Source organism: Pseudopipra pipra, chromosome 2, assembly GCF_036250125.1.
Source record: "Pseudopipra pipra isolate bDixPip1 chromosome 2, bDixPip1.hap1, whole genome shotgun sequence".
Taxonomy (NCBI): domain Eukaryota; kingdom Metazoa; phylum Chordata; class Aves; order Passeriformes; family Pipridae; genus Pseudopipra; species Pseudopipra pipra.
In genome coordinates, this window is record NC_087550.1 from 105,852,581 (window position 1) to 105,869,347 (window position 16,767).

Genomic DNA, 16,767 nt, shown 5'->3' on the forward strand with positions numbered 1-16,767 from the left:
TCAAGTAAAGGCTGTCTTGCCAAATAGTCTCTTTGTTGTATCGGAAACATTATTTGAATTTTTTTTTGCATCGGTAGTGGATGTGTTCATTGATCTATTCCCTGCCTCAGTTCTTCAGCTGAGCTTAGTAGTAAGTGGTTTTTAAAAAGTAGTAACATAACAGCCTGGTTTTGGATTTTTTCATCCTAACCTGTAAATTTATGTTTGATTCTGGCAAAGCTCCCTGAACTGCAGGGGCAGATGTTGGAATGTAATCTTGTCTGCCATTACAGTAGCCAGATGTTGCTGCTTCCCAGATCTGGGAGCTAGACTGTGTTTGTCCGAATGCCTTAGCCTGTCTTCTTTTAGATAGGCACATGGAGAGCAGGGGATGACACACTGTTCTTTCTGTTGTAGGTTTATCAGTCTGTATTCTTTAGTGGAAGCTGTTGGCAAAATCTTTTTGCTATCTTTTTCCTATCTTGTGGCTCTCTTTCAGCATTTCCATTTTTGTTCCTAGTGAACTGAGTCTACATATATTTCCTTAAGATAATTTGCTTATCCTGAAAATATCTGCTTTGAAATGACTGGGTATTTTTTTTAATGTTGTGTTTCTGCTTCTTTCTTGGTTTCAAACTGCTTTGTCTTTTCAAGGATTACAGTCCCTGTGGGGTTTCATTCTGTGACTTTGCTTCAATAAGCTCACAATTTTAATATTTCTTTTCCCATTTAGATTTAATTTAGCTTTGGCATTGATATACCTTTGTTTTTTTTAATTTCCAAGATAATGTTTCTTGGCACAGCTTTATATCATCAGTTACCTTTTGATGTACTTTTTTTTTTTTTTGGATACTTTGTCTTTGCCCTCAAGATTAATTTTTGTTCCATAGTAGATTTGGGGCACTTAGAGCAGAGCAGAATCAGATATTCATTCAACAAAGAATGCAAACTGCTACTGGTTAGTAGCTTGAAAAAGATTCAAGGAGGTTTATAAATATTTTTTTTTTTTTCCTCCTACATGTTCCATAACAAGCCAGTTCATGACTTAGGTCAGGAAAGTATAAATTGTGCTGTGACTCACATTGGTACTAATTATTTGGTAGCTTGGAAATTTTTTTCTCCATAAGTGAAACAGTAAGTGAGATAACTAGTGTTTGTCAAAACAAACGCCCTTCATTTACTAAACAAGGAAAGTAGTTCCTTGCACCTGGCCATAAGATGGAAATTGAGATTTTTCTTTGTTTGATTTTATTCAGATTGAGAAAGACACATCCTCTGGCATTAACGTATTCCATAAGACAAAAAATTCTACCCTGATACGCTTATATTGCAATAAAACTAGTGAGGCACAAAAGTTTGAAAAGGGGAGCCTGGAAAGAGTGAAGAGTAGGGCAGCCTCACAAAGTTTAAGCTGTAGTTTTAAGAAGTTAAATACTTGCAAATGCAGGAGCTATGTTAGGTCCATCCATCTATATCCTCACTTTTCTCTGAGTTAGACATGTGGCTTGTTTGCTCTATCTGAATTAACACTTTTCATTACAGGAGTCAGAACCCAGGGTGACTCACTGAGAGAAAATGATTGCATCTTTTCATAGGTCTGGGTGTAACCTACCTTTTTTTGTCCTAGTTGGATGTTTTAGATGAAAGCAGTGCATCTGATGAACAAAGCCATGAAGTTCATGCTTTCATTAGGGCCATCCAGTCGACTTCTAGTCAGGAAAACAAAATGCTTTTTATTTACTTTTTTAGCATAAATAAGCACCTCCCTCTTTTTCCCTGGAGGTTCTTAAAGATGCAGGAAATTACATTTTTCTCTCCCTGAGGTAGAACTTGCTTCCACGCTTCTGTCTGACCACTAGAATGGCACCAACAGTTGTTGCAGCTCAGGGTGCTCAGGAGGTCACCGTGAGAGGTGATGAAAGTAAGAATTGCCTTGGGCTGAGTGATGCCTCAGAGCTCAGTCTGATTTGTGTGCTGGGGAGAGCAGGACAAGTGTTAGATGCCAGTTTGGAGCTCAGAAGTTACTCCTCTGCTAGATTACTACCTCGGGGGGACAGACACACAGAATATACTGCTGCATATGTGTAATGGCAATGGATTAAAATCAAAATAGAGCAGATTCCTGTTTCCTGACAGATTAGGAAACCTGCTTTGCTGTTCAAGAAGTAATTGGACAGGAAAAATAACTTCTTCAGTGGACTAGGAATTGTCTACTGTCAAGTGAAGTAGAAGTAAAATGTTTCTATCACAGATAACTGAAGAAAATCAGGGGAATACAGAGTGCTTTTAATGTAGTTTAGAAAAGAATAGTTAGTAATAGCCTTTTTCATTAAGAATGTTTAAATTGGGTTGTTTATTTTGTAAGTAGGGAAGTATCACATGATACACATTTTTTTAGCAGCCAAGAGAACCATTTGGGAACATAAATGCTAACAAAATAGATGATTCTTGTCTAATTGCTCCATTGATACATTTTTAAGATCTGTTAAACTGGTGTAGAGATACTTTGTCTTAGATTGATGGTAAGACTGTTTCAGTGTGGTTTTCAGCAATTAGCAGTGTGTACTTGAAAAAGGTGGAAGGTTTCTTTGTAGTTAAGTGAATTTTATCTTTTACAATCCTTTTATTTTCCTCATTAATCCCATGTAGAGGAGAAATAGTAGAAAAGAATAGATGTAAACTATTATGGAATCCATTAAAAATAAAGGCAGTTGTATTTGCATTTTTTAGTTAGGAGTAAAACGCTGCAAGGGTACAAAGCCTGTGTCTGCTGATCCATCAAATATACAATATAAAAAAACTAAAACCAACTTCTTGGGAAAGCCTACGTGTCATGGTTAAACAAAAGATGTACCATTTAAGCAAATGCAGCATCTCGGCCTGGCATCTGTGCTTCTGTTTAGGAAAACTGGCCTCAATGGGGTTTTAAATATGATTTTTACTATCAATGCATAGGAGCCTGTTCTCGTCCCAAAAATACCATTGGACATATTTTAGTAGAAGGGTAAAGATAGAGGAGATAATTTTTCCATGGATGTTTTAGTTTATTGTATGATTTTTTAATTAAATGTAATATTTTCTAGGAGATAAATGCTGTCATCATGATAGAATACATACCAAATAAACTATTTGTTGTTAATGTTGCCCAAATCTTTTATTTCTTTGCTCTATTCCTTATTCTATCTGTTAGTCTCTTTTTGTTGATTTCCTTGTAGTGTAAATGGTAAATAGGCAGGCTTTAAATACGCCACATATTTCATGTTGTGTGACACTTTTCTCATTTCTTTGTGCTTTTAATAACAATTCTAGCTTTATCTTTATATGGAAGCAATGATTGCAACATTGGAGAAGCACATATTTATTTGTTTCTTGCAGCTCATAGTATGCAAAGAGCAGGCTGCTCTAATCGGTGAAGTCTGTGATGAATGTTGGCAAACTAACCATAGACTGCACTGTTGCAGTTCACATGAAATAATGTTGTGTCTAGTAATTTTTCTTTTTTTTTTTTTAACTCTGAAAATTAGTCTGAATCTACTTGTTTTCTGAAGTAAAACTACCAGCTACTAGAGGGGTAAAAATCAGATATTTAAAGTTTTTAGTGTTCAGATAATATCTATTAAAATGGAGGCACAAAGTATGACAGCATTGCAGTAATGCTGGCCTGAACTTTTTTCTAGCATGTCACTTGTGATTAGTTTAGTAATGCCCAGTGGCTCTACTTGAAAGGAAGTCATCTCTTAGAAGCTTAACTAATACTTTTAAGTACTTTTGACTTTTTTTTGGGGGGGTGAGGGATAATATCAAAGAGCAGCAATGTGAGAGTATCTGCCATGCATGGTATTTGTGGGATCCCTTGATGGGCTCTGAATTTAAATGAAAAATTCAAACATCATCAGAATTCCAACTTCAAACATTGATCAGTCATGTATTTATGAGTATCATTTGCTGTGATTGTGAGACTGAGATATGTGCAGAATCCAGAAACATGTGTTAAATAGAAATCAAATTTCATAAATGTTGCCAGAACATCAGTGATTCAGTACAGCTAAATGCTTATGTAGCCGTAGGACAATATACCTTGGAAATTATACTTTCTGTAATAGATACCCATTCTCTTTCACCTTGTTTGTCTCTTCCTTTAATTTTTATCTCTTTTCCTACCTTTTTCTTTCCACTCTACTTTTCTTCCTGTTACCTGTTTGCTCCTATACTGCAAATATTACTACTTTTCAAGCCATTCAGGGACTTCAGTTTTGTGAGTATTACCACCTGTCAAGAGGGGTAATTTTTTTCCACTTGTATGAGAAAAGTTGGCCTTGTACCTCCTACACATCAATTTCCTTATAGTTTAATGGCTCTATTAAAAATATTTAAACCAGTTGTTACGTTTTTAAAACACTGTTGAATATAGAGGGAATTCAGGGATAAACAAACCCTAAATTGTGTAACAATTTTTTTATCATGTTTTTTAAAAGATTAGTTTGAATCTTGGAGAACTTAAAGCATAAATGGAGCATATTTTTCAGATTTAGAATTCTTTTGTTGTGTGAAGGTTTTATTGATGGATACTTCCATATATATATGGAAGTAAAAAACTCTGGTGTGGTCAAAAGGAACCAGCCTGTTTCACGTGGTGCACATAGGTTCGTTCTCTCTCTGTTTGCTTCAGCCATAATTTTCCTTCCTTGTGAATATGTTCCAGCATCAGTTCATCTTGGTGCCAGACTTCCCTTTTGGCTTCAGCAGTGTAAAGTCAGTCTACACTGATTTGAAAGCCTTCCAAATACACGTGCCTGACACTGGAAACGGCCAAGTTAAAGGAGAGCAACTACATAAGTGTAGTGTAGGAACAAAAGCAAGTTTTCTTTTTGTCAGAGTTCCAGGGACATTTGGTATTTCTTGGATATGATGAACAAATCATGAAAATCTGTTAATAACTGAATATGTGTACTGTGGAGCTACAGTGTTAATGTGATACAAAGGAACATTTTAAGGTTTTTACTTCTTAAATGCTTTGGGCTTTCAGCGACAAGACGTTATGTTGTCCTGTGACACAAAGTTATATTTTAAACACCTTAGTGCTTGAAGTATTCTGTACAATGCCCATTGATTGTCAGCTTGGCATTAGAGTATTTAATGTTTTCTTCTGCTGCTCTTTTGGTAAGGAGAGAGAAAGACTAATTTATGGTAGTGCTTTATAATTTAATGTTATTCATATTTTTTGTGAGCAACGATGGTGATTGCAAAATTGTACTTAAATACAGTTGTGTTTGATACATGAGACAACACATCCTAGTTTGTCTAATTTAAAGGCTAATTTATTAATTTCACATCAGGAAAGTAATAGTAATAACATTTTGAGCCTTTTTTTTTTTAAGTATATATTAAAGTAAATTTAAGAGTTGTAGTTGTTGAGTAGTAAAGGCATGATTTATTTACGAGGATAGTTTAATGAGTACTAGTAAAATAATCATACTTTATTAAATAATTGATATGTGCTAGGAATGGTAGTTAAAAATTCTACAGCATTTATCGGACAGTTCTTAGACTTCCTTTAGTATAAATTTTATGTCTTATTGTCATGAACTGAAGTTATGCATGACTCTGAGGAGCCCTGTCAGGAGTGACTTTTTGAACAATAAAGTCACAAATTAAAAAAGTATGCAGTCACATTAAAAGTACTTTCATAATCTTAACACTCGAAAAACTTATGGGGCTTCTCAAAATTGGGAGATTTTCTAAAGGTCTTGAGATGCTGGAGTTGGTTTTTGTGAAGGGATATTTAGGTGGGTTTTTTTGAAAACCCATTCTTGGTAACGTGAGATGGGTGGTGTGTGCGCACACTCGTGCCTGTGTACAGTGTGTCTCAAATCAGAGCCGTGTTCCTCGTAAAGCTGGCCTTTAGCCACATTTGTGGGGGAGGCCCAGGCAAGTTACAGCAGTTCAGGCTGGAGCGTGGTGTCGGTGCCCTCCTGAAAGCAGGAGAACAAAGTTTGAGAGTTACATGGGGCTGCAGCGGAAAGTCCAAGCCCCTGTCAGCACGGGCACCATGAACAGCTTCACCAGCACTGCAGCACCAGGGCAGTGCTTTGGTGCTGCTCCATCCCTCAGCTATTGAGTGCCTGAGAAAAGTTTTCTCATGAGGGTTTTCTTCCTGTAGTTTCCATTCAGGTTTCCTCTTCAGGCAACTGAAGAAGGATTAGTCACATGGCTTTGCTGGGAACCAGGTCTGACAGGCAGCAGTAGCACCACTTGCATTAGAGACAGGGTTGAGCAACAGATAATGCTTTTGAAAAGAAAAATTAATAGCATATTTGTTGTGAAGGAGAAAGCAATTAAAACTGAGAATAAGTGAAATTATTCCACAGAGTAAGTACTGATGTGCACTTTCTTCCTACCATTATCTTGCTGAAGATCACAGTTTCCTTATTAGCATTGTCTGGTGTGTTGCTCATGCTTCTAGTCACATCACTGCAGCATTCTTGCACTTCCTCCTTAACTAAAAGATAACAGCTTGAATTTATTTTTCTGTTTACTGACATTGTTTTCAAGGATATGAAAAAAAAATTTATGGGTAGGTTCTTTATCACAACTTTTTAATTTTAAACTGCTTCCAAATTTGAGTAATAAATTAATAAAATCTTTCATGTATGTCTGCATATGACTGGGTAATTGTAATAACTTGTTTTTGTAGTGGATGATGCTGGTAAGATAGAACATGAAGGTTCTGCTGAAATTACCATGGAAGCAGAGTCAGAAAGTGGCTCTTGTAAAGTGGATGGCATTTGTCCAGAAGTCATCAAGGTCTATATATTCAAAGCAGATCCTGGAGAAGACGATTTAGGTAAAACACACTTGTTTTAGAATACTCCAACCTGACATTTGAAATTTTGCATGATGAGAATGTGGTTTCTCTCAAGTCATCTGTAAAGACCTGTAGGTCTGATGTTAAAGAGTGAGAAAACTTTCAGTTTTTTGTGATTTAGCATAGATTTTGAACAAACTGTAATTAAAATAATTTGCTCTGGTCTTCCTAATTAGGGGGCACAGTAGACATTGTGGAGAGTGAGCCAGAGAATGACCACGCAGTTGGATTACTCGATCAAAACAGCAGTATTCGTATTCCAAGGGAGAAAATGGTTTACATGACTGTAAATGATTCTCAGCACGAAGATGAAGACTTAAGTAAGTAGGTGGCTTTCCTTTGGGAGCAGGGATTTTCATTTTCAGCAGGGCAGTGTTTCTAATAATTTTTTCTTGACTTTTTTTCCTCTTAGATGTTGCAGAAATAGCTGATGAGGTTTATATGGAAGTCATTGTAGGAGAGGAGGATGCCGCAGCGGCCCATGAACAGCAAATTGATGACACCGAAATTAAAACTTTCATGCCCATAGCTTGGGCAGCAGCTTATGGTAGGTAATACTGGTGACACTGTCTGTAGCAAAGTGTCAGGGATTGGTTTTTCAGAGGGTAGTGTAGACTATTTGTGCTTTTGTGTTTGTTTTTAAAGTTTTAGTTGAAGAATGGTTTCTTGGCATAGTAATCATTAAAAAGAGATAGAGAGGCTATAAGGCAGGCTTCTTCTTGCTCCTGTTTTAACAGGCATTTAGCTTCACATTTTCATGATGTAAAAGGGGAAGTACATGAGCTTCCAGCTGAAAAATTGCATCTCAAGTACATCTGTCCCTCACGGTTTTAAGACATAGCAAGAGCTGGCTTGGCAATACAACTGAATGTTTTTATTGGGGGTGAGGGGGAAAGGCAAATGGAAATATATAAGATTCAGTGTAACAGTGAAAAGCAGCACTGACCTCTAAGCTTGATTTAAGTGCTTTCTAGAAGGATCAGATAAATATGTGATTGCACCAATGAAAATAATTGATGAACAAAAAGAACTTGGAGGGAGACATCTTAAAATTATAGCACAATTTTGAGAGTATTTCCAGCATTCAGAACCATTTTTCTTGATTGTTGGTATCTGATTGGTAACCAATTTCCAAAATCTGTTGGTAACCGATTTCCAAAACTTCAGTAAGCTTAAGACTAAAATTTAATCTTTAAAAATGTTTCTGTATTGCCCTTTTCTCCTTCTAAACAAAACAAAAGAAATAGTGAAGTAAATGACAAAACTTGCATGTCTGTGTGATGTGGATTGGGGTGATGGTGCCAGGAGACATTTAAATGGCAGGGAAGTGCTGAGAATGCAGTGGGGGCTGGAATCTTGGACATATGTCAGGAAGGGCAAGATTTCATGGAGCAACCTGTGCTAAAAGTTGTTTGGGGCGTGGATGGTAGTGCACCCAAAGCCTTATCTTAGGCCGTAGGTGAGCACAGCTTCAGTGGAGAGGAAATGTCAGCTGCCAGGTTGACTGGGAATTAAAAAGGAAATTGAGTGAACTTGAAGCAATATCTGTAGCTGGAACATTCCGTTATTTTGGAGGAGGAGGAGAAAGTTGAGCAGTGTATTAAGAATGGTGAAAGATGGAATTGAAAGGAGCATTTAGTACCATGCAGGGTGAGAGATGGTGGGGGTGGGGAGAAATGAAGCCTGAAGGCAGGAAAACGGCAGAGGTTTGTCATCTGCACTCCTTGGAACTCTTCATCACTTATGGAGAGTTTAGAGCTGATAGCAATGGCATCTTAAAACGCTAAATTTATTATGTTGCTTTATTGTAACAAAGCTTGGTCTCACTGTGCTTTATATTCCAGCAAGTTTTTGCAGTTTTATTCCAGTATTAGAAAGTGTTTGGGGCCTGTTCTCTGTTAAATCCAAAAGGACTCTTCAGGCACCTGTTGTAAACTGTACTTTCTACATGTAAGATGTGAAATGGATTTTTGCTTTCAGCATTCTTAAGGTGCCACATTTGCTGCTCAACACTTGAGCTGACATCTAGATCATAACCTTCAGACTCTGCACATGCCTGTGCCTGGCTCAGTCTTCTTACATTAGTCATGAATATTAATTCTCTGCACTCTACAAAAGGAACAGCTATTGAGCATCTTGCAGTTTCTTCTATTTCAGTCTTCCTGTCTTATTTGTGTGCTTTGCTTTCACAGTGGACTGTTGCCTTTTATTGATTCAAGTAAATACTTAACGACAAAATTTATTATTAGAATTTACTTATGTCCTTAAATCACCAGTGTTAAACTGATGTCCAATGAATACCTTCTCAAATATATAGATGTATTTGCTTGTAATTTTCATGTTTGTTTTACATACAGTGGTACCATTTGTGTATTAAACACAAAGCTCTGTGAGGCAAAGATTGTTTCCTTCTTTCTGTTACACAACACTGAGCATGTTCTTTGTTCCCACTAGAAAGAATTTGTAAGTGCTAAAGCATCAGGTGTACAAATAGTAAGTAGTGTACTTTGTGTGCCACTTTATGGGCTGTTCAGAAGGATTCTTTGATTGCAGTTCCAGTTCAGAAACTTGGTGTGTGACAAACTTCAGTCAGGTGAATTCAGACCTCCAGAAGTGAACAGGAGCTCACACACAAATGTATTTCAGGACTGAGAAGAAAATCAGGCACAGTAAATATTGTGACATGCTATTATTTACCAGTGTTAAACATTTTGGGTATAATTAGCAACCAAAGACATGCAAAAAATGCTGCATTTAAAGGAGAAGTCTCTGTGTAATGGAAAACTATTAACTCCTGTAAAATTGGATTAACAAGGCCAGTATTTCCAGGCTCATAATAGCAAACATAATTCGTCAGTTACATACTGAGACACTTTGCAGCTCATGTTGTACAATATTACGGTTTGATTAAATGTCCAGATAATAGTTTATCATTTCTGTTGTTGCCATTGTTGAGTTTGTGCTGGAATTATCTGTAGAGATGGTAAGTAACTTTTTAACTTACCTTGGTAGGTAATAATAACGATGGCATCGAAAGTCGGAATGGCACTGCAAGTGCTCTTTTGCACATAGATGAGTCATCTGGACTTGGGAGGTTGGCCAAGCAAAAACCAAAGAAAAAGAGGAGACCTGAGTCCAGGCAGTATCAGACAGGTGAGTACCTGGTGGCTGGCTGTACTCTAGGCACCTGCCCATAAACAGATGCACTTTGTTGATAGCGTGTGCAATGTCACGTAAAACCAGTGATTTGGGCAATTACTTTGCTGACAACACTTTGACATTATAAATGAGTACGTATTTTATTTTTAAAAATTTTAATTACATGGTTTGGATTATGATGGACCTTTTAAAGGAAACCATCTCTGACACAGGAAAAAATCATTATCATATCAAAAGGTTAAAAACCTATACACTTAATTTGCCACACCAATTTTAATGTTTAATGTAACATTTTTAAGGGAGACGTTAGAGAAATGGTGTATGGTAATAGTGCTTTTTAAAAACCCTTTTTATTGAAAATTTATAGAACAATGCATTTCATTCTATCAGCTCAGTAGGTAACTGGAAAGTCTGACCATTGTATATTAATGTTTGGTAGTGTCACTTCTATACCCTTTTCTGGTTTAATTATGAAGTAAATTGCCTTGATGTCCTTGCCTACATTTTTCTTTGCATCTGTGAGAACAGAAGTGCTCTTTGGCATTATTTGGTTTCTGCTGGTACTGTGTTATTATTGGAATTATTTATTAGGTTTGATAAAGTTGAAAAAAGCACACAACTATTTTTTTAGTAGCCTTGACTTAATGTTATACGTTTCTTTTCAAATTCTGACTTAACTGTAGGAGTTCTGTTTTGTTTAGCACTGAGTCAGTAAATTGGGTAAATCAAAGTTGGCTTTTTCTATTTTCAACTACTTAGTCAGCTCTCCTTATAAAACATTTTTGGAAAAGAGAGCTTTTTTGACATGCCTAGACAAATTCAGGGTAAACAAATCAGGCTGATGGATGAGTGCAAATAAGTTCCAAAGCTCTGAGGTATCTTTGTGTGAAACATGTTCTCATTGAGTCCTGCTTGGTACCTCTTCAGTTTGTAACTGTGACAGATGGCACAAGAAGGAGGTGTTAGTTTGGGGACATGCGAACTGTAGTCAGCGGTAGGTGATTAAACTGCCAGATTAAACTTTTATCTACAGATTTGTGAGGAGTCAAAGAAGATCATGTGTTTTGCTTACTAGGTAATACTCAGTTTAACAAGTTGGCCACTGTTCTTTGCACCAGTGTTGGTTTCTGCATATATTTAATGTGTAAACTCAGAATTCTTGAAAATAGAATTAATTGAGTTGAAGAACGGCGGGGTGATGCATTGGTTGTCTCCATCAAAAAACAGTATTTCCTTTCTCTTAGTAATAAAAATGAATGAAAGTACTAATTCCTTCAGTTTCTTCTACCTAACCCAGTAACGAGCTTGTTTATTTGTATAGTGAATCATTTGTGTCCAATCTCCTTCAGCAATTCATTGTATTGTTAACATTGCAATCTGACACTTACTGAAGTGTAATGTTGTTGTATAATACTGACGAAGGTTTTTTTTGTTGTTTTTCAGCAATAATCATTGGCCCTGATGGTCATCCGTTGACAGTCTACCCCTGCATGATTTGTGGAAAGAAATTTAAATCTAGAGGTTTCTTGAAAAGGCACATGAAAAACCACCCGGAGCACCTTCTTACTAAGAAGAAATACAGATGCACAGACTGTGATTACACTACGAATAAAAAAATAAGTTTACATAACCACTTGGAGAGTCATAAGCTGACCAACAAAACAGAAAAGCTTATTGAATACGATGAGTGTGGGAAAACCTTCTCTCATGCAGGAACTTTATTCACTCACAAGATGGTGCACAGGGACAAAGGAGTTAATAAAATGCACAAGTGCAAATTCTGCGATTATGAGACAGCGGAGCAAGGGTTACTGAGTCACCACCTTTTAGCTGTCCACAGCAAGAACTTTCCTCACATTTGCGTGGAGTGTGGCAAAGGGTTTCGCCATCCGTCGGAGCTCAAGAAGCACATGCGGATCCACACTGGTGAGAAGCCCTACCAGTGCCAATACTGCGAGTACCGATCTGCCGACTCTTCCAACTTGAAAACCCACGTAAAGACTAAACACAGTAAGGAAACGCCACTCAAGTGCGATATTTGTTTCCAGACTTTTTCAGATACCAAAGAGCTACAGCAGCATACGCTTATGCATCCAGAAAGTAAAACACATCAGTGTTTGCATTGTGACCATAAGAGCTCAAACTCGAGTGATCTGAAACGACACATAATTTCAGTCCACACAAAAGACTATCCTCATAAGTGTGATATGTGTGATAAAGGCTTTCACAGGCCTTCGGAACTGAAAAAACACGTGGCGGCTCACAAGGGTAAAAAATTGCACCAATGCAGACATTGTGACTTTAAGATCGCAGATCCGTTCATTCTGAGTCGCCACATACTCTCAGTTCACACAAAGGATCTTCCTTTCAGGTGCAAGAGATGTAGAAAGGGCTTTAGGCAGCAAAATGAGCTGAAAAAACACATGAAAACACACAGTGGCAGGAAAGTTTATCAGTGTGAGTACTGTGAGTATAGCACTACAGACGCCTCAGGCTTCAAACGGCATGTTATTTCCATTCACACAAAAGACTACCCTCACCGGTGTGAGTATTGCAAGAAAGGTTTCCGAAGGCCTTCAGAGAAGAACCAGCACATTATGCGACATCATAAAGATGTTGGGCTGCCTTAAAGTCCTTTTCACAGACTTATGGCTGGAATTATAAAGGAAATTTGCCCTTCAGGCAGTTAGCTTATTTTAAAGCCAATCACCTGCGATCACACCCAAAAAAAAAAAAAAAAAACACAACAAAAAAAAATACTGTGCATTTGATTTGTTGCTGTATAAAAATAGGATTATTGCTTCTAGTTGACTTTTATACCTTTTGTTCAATAGCGTGTTCTGAATTCTATTCAGTTTGTTTAATAAATGAAGAAAAGATGGCAACAATAAAGTTGCATTTAATAAAGTAAACCCTGTCTCTTACTGAATTTTTCAATCTTAATAGTTTATTTAGATATATTTATCTTACTGACCTCGTTGATACTCAGTGTCCATGTTAATGCAGTTTTGTCATGAATTTTAAAAATATGACATTTCAATAAAATTGTCAGAGGTGTGTAAAAAATGGGGAATTGTCATGTTGACGGTAAAGGCACTAGGGCCCACCTGATTGTCTTGTTTTAACTATACAGACTTTGTGGCAGGTTAACTATTTTCTATTTGAGGAGTTACAAATCTCACTTTGTTGCAGAAAAATATTTGTGTTTTAATTCTGGTTTCAGAGAGAAAAATATTTAAAAAGTGGTTTGGGGAGGTTATCTTTCTTGGGTGAATTGAAAAATATGCTCAAATAGTACATTTATTGTTCTGTGCTTCTTTGAAAGGTTTTGTGTGTTACAAATGAGTTGGGTTTTTTTCGCTTTACTTCTGTCTTAATGTTGGAAACGTAAAATACTCGTGTTCCATTTGCAGAGTTAATACTAGATCACAACTGTCTGTATGTGCCGGTAAATGTACCTCAAACTTTATGCTTTTATGTGTGTTGGTATTTCTTTAAAAAACAGTTTGTGGTTCAAGTCACATTTTTATTGTGAGTTGTTTTAGAATAAAATTTAAGACCGAGAGGTGCCTCGATTTTGGAAAGCAGATATTTACAGTGAGAGCTTAAGAGGGAAATGGAGCAGAGCAGACGTGTTCATAAGGAGTAGAGATGTTGTAAGGTAGATATTCTTAATAAGAAAAGTAACTTACGATAGAAGCAGTTTTGTTACTAAATTGAATGTTTTTCCTGAGCCATTAGTAGCTGTGTTCAGCTGCTGTTTATTAATTAGTACAGTATGCAGAATTAACCCAGTTCTTCTAATCTGTTTATAAACAACTGGGAGAATATTACCATTATTATATGCAATTTTGGCACCTGAAGACTATTATGGAGTAGCGCCATGTCATTTGGTAATTGCTGCATAAATGTACCAAGCATGAAGTCATGCACCTTAACAACAACTGTGGAGCAAAAAAGCCAAACTGTTTAATTACATGCCAGATTTTAGGACCTGGCCCTGCTCCCCATGCTCAAAGTCCCACCCCAGCCACTGTTTGATGATGAATTGCAGAATTCGGTCCCAGCTGCCTGCCAGATTAGGATAGATTTGTAACCAGCAATTCCCTAATGGAAAGGGTTCAGAGCCTGGCACAGTGTTAATTCTTGTTTCTAGGCAGGTGAACTTCCAGTTCAAATCAAAATTTAGTGATGATCCCAAGTTGGGGGTGATAAGAGGGACAAAAGTTTCCTTTCGGATGTGTGTCCTCTAAGCATTTTGTGTTTTGTTTTGTTACCGAGCCGTGCCCCTCCTGTCTCACTGTGATCTGAAATACTTGTCTGTAGTGTGCAGTTCAGGACAGTCGAATGCCATGTCACTATCTGTGTCGTATGATGTTTTTTTCTTTCAATGCCTGCTTGACAGTGTCCCCAGACTTGCCCATTGTGCTCTTGTATAATATTGCTACTAGTGGGCCGTGACCCTTTAGCGTGTAATACCTGGCCGTGCTGCATTGTGCCTTCCTTGAAATCCCCGCTGAAGCCAGTGGATTTCCTACATGGCCGTAGCTGTCCGTTGCCTACTGATGCCAAATCAGATGCAGTAAAACCCAGCAGAGATTTCCCATTCGCTTCTTGCAAAGTACCCGCCTGTGACCATTTTTTTCCCCTCTTATGTTCAAGCATTTTCTAACTGGAGACCTGGAAAGTGTACAAAATCTGCATAAATTCCCATAGCATTGCTGAGGATTTTAGCCATTTTAACTTTATTTTTTTAAATAAGCTGAAAGACAAAGAACACAATTTTACGCATTTTCTTTCTCTTACGTAGCCTGGAATCATAAACACTTTTTTTTTTTTTAAAGCACAATGTTGAAACTTTTTTTTTAAATAATTAAGGGTTTGGTCAAGTGGATTTTGTAAAATGTATTTGTCTGTATAAAGAGAAAATGAAATTATAGTTATTGTTAATGTACTAATGACATTAGTTACAGGCTAGTTTTAATTCCTAAATAATTTGCTTAGCAAATGCTATAAAATGGATGTTTCAGTTTAATGTTTAAAAAAGGTACAGATTTTTACAAGGACATAATATAAATTATTGTTCTGTAGAAAATACCCTGTTAAATATTGTATACGTCCTTCCCTCTGTACACTTTGTAAAAAAGACAAAAGAAAAAAACAAAATACATAGAACCATATAGGGATGTGTGACATTATTGTAATTGTGTACTTGATAATAACGTGAAAAAATAAAATTCAAAATATTTTCCTTTTAATGAACGTTTAGTCTATTTGATGCCAGTTCTGAGGTGGAGCCTTGTTCTGAGGGACACGGTCACTTGCAGCTCTACTGCACTTTAACTTTCTCTTCTGCTCCCTGGCCTTCAGCTCATTTTTTGTAGTTCTGGGGTGTGGGTGGCTCAGTCCCTCCTGTGGTTGAAAGCCACGTTTACCTTGAAGTCTGCAACAGTGAAAGGGAGGGCAGGTCTACGAAATCCATTTTAATGCCTGTTTGTTTTTATATTAAAGCACTGATGTTTGTTAAACGTCTGATAATGCCTTCATGTTTTTCAGCAAGGTGGTTACTGCACTGTCCCAAAACGCCCCACCAGACCTCGAGGCAAAAGAGGGGCTGTTGGAACTGAAAAAATAAAATGTGCCTCTTCTGATGTGTGAGTCCCAGCAGGAGCCCTGCTCCCTTTCCCTTCCTGCTGGGATGTGTGAGTGTGATGCTGCTCCAGCAGGGACGATGCCTGGGCTGAGCCTCTCCCCATCCTCACTGCCCTGTCCAGCTTCTCCACCCACTGCTCCCTGGCAGGGCTGGCACTGGCCAGCAGCAGGGATGGAGAGGGCTTATGGCTGCTTCTCCCACTGCTCTGTGAATGCTTCAGCCCAGTTAAATTAAACTGGGGACATGGGAACTGCTTTGGTAACAGTTCACTGGCACAGGCCATCCCACTTTACAGCACCAACCCTCTGTCCCCATGGACTTCATGGCAGAAGTGCTGTTGGGTGTCTCTGCCCTCTGTCTATACCTGCCCAAGAAGGTGGCATGTCTGCTGGCCCAGATACCTCCAGGATATTTGGTCCAATTAGTTTACTCTCCCTGGATGCTTTTGGGAAAAGCTGACTCATTCCTCATCTTAGTTCATCGTGCAGCCGGACTGGCGTTGGGCAACTCCTCGCAGTAACAAGCTGTCACGCCGCGTAGCCAGCAATCTGCTCATGATTTGATTTGTTTCCTTATTTTCTCCATCTACCTAATGTTCCTCAACCACTCATTATGAAACTGTACGTTGAGTACCAGAGACGTTCAGGGCACTGGAGGATAAATACACCCAATTCCAGCTGCTGTGAGGAAGAGCCAGGAGCAGTTACCAGCCCCAGCTCATGCAGACGAGCAAATCCCACCCTCCTCTAGGATGTCCCCCTCTTCCTCGGTTTCTTTAATTGTGGAAGCCTCAGTGCTTTGCTGCCAGGCTCTGCTGAAGGTTCCTCCACTTGCCCAGGCACCTGCAGCCCACACTGGTGATTTCCCAGGGGGGTGATTTCCTCCTCACTGGGAGACAGTAGCAAAGGCACCCAAAGCCTGGATGCCAACCTGAATGTTCTTTGACAGCCTTATTTGCAAGCCAAAAGGCTGTGTCACTAATTAGGAAAAGAAGCAGCTGGCTAACACCTCACTGCAGTTCCCTGGCTTGTTAAAGGTAGCAATTAAATAATATATCATTAATAGAAAATACAACCAGTACATTAACAATTATGACAAGTGGAAAACAGAC

General features: G+C 38.0%; 1 protein-coding gene across 2 annotated transcripts in view; it reads left to right on the forward strand.

Annotated features, from left to right (window-relative positions):
• Nucleotides 1–15,261, forward strand: part of ZFX (zinc finger protein X-linked) — a 24,277-nt gene extending 9,016 nt beyond the window's left edge. Inside the window, exons 4-8 of one of the 2 annotated variants that reach the window (XM_064646792.1) lie at nt 6,674–6,823; nt 7,021–7,164; nt 7,257–7,391; nt 9,857–9,997; nt 11,447–15,261. In XM_064646792.1, the coding sequence (XP_064502862.1) occupies nt 6,674–6,823; nt 7,021–7,164; nt 7,257–7,391; nt 9,857–9,997; nt 11,447–12,633 (1,757 nt within the window). In that variant the 3' untranslated portion in view covers nt 12,634–15,261. The remainder of the gene's footprint in view (nt 1–6,673; nt 6,824–7,020; nt 7,165–7,256; nt 7,392–9,856; nt 9,998–11,446) is intronic. The other variant, XM_064646793.1, reaches the window with a different exon arrangement.
• Nucleotides 15,262–16,767: the final 1,506 nt, after the last annotated feature.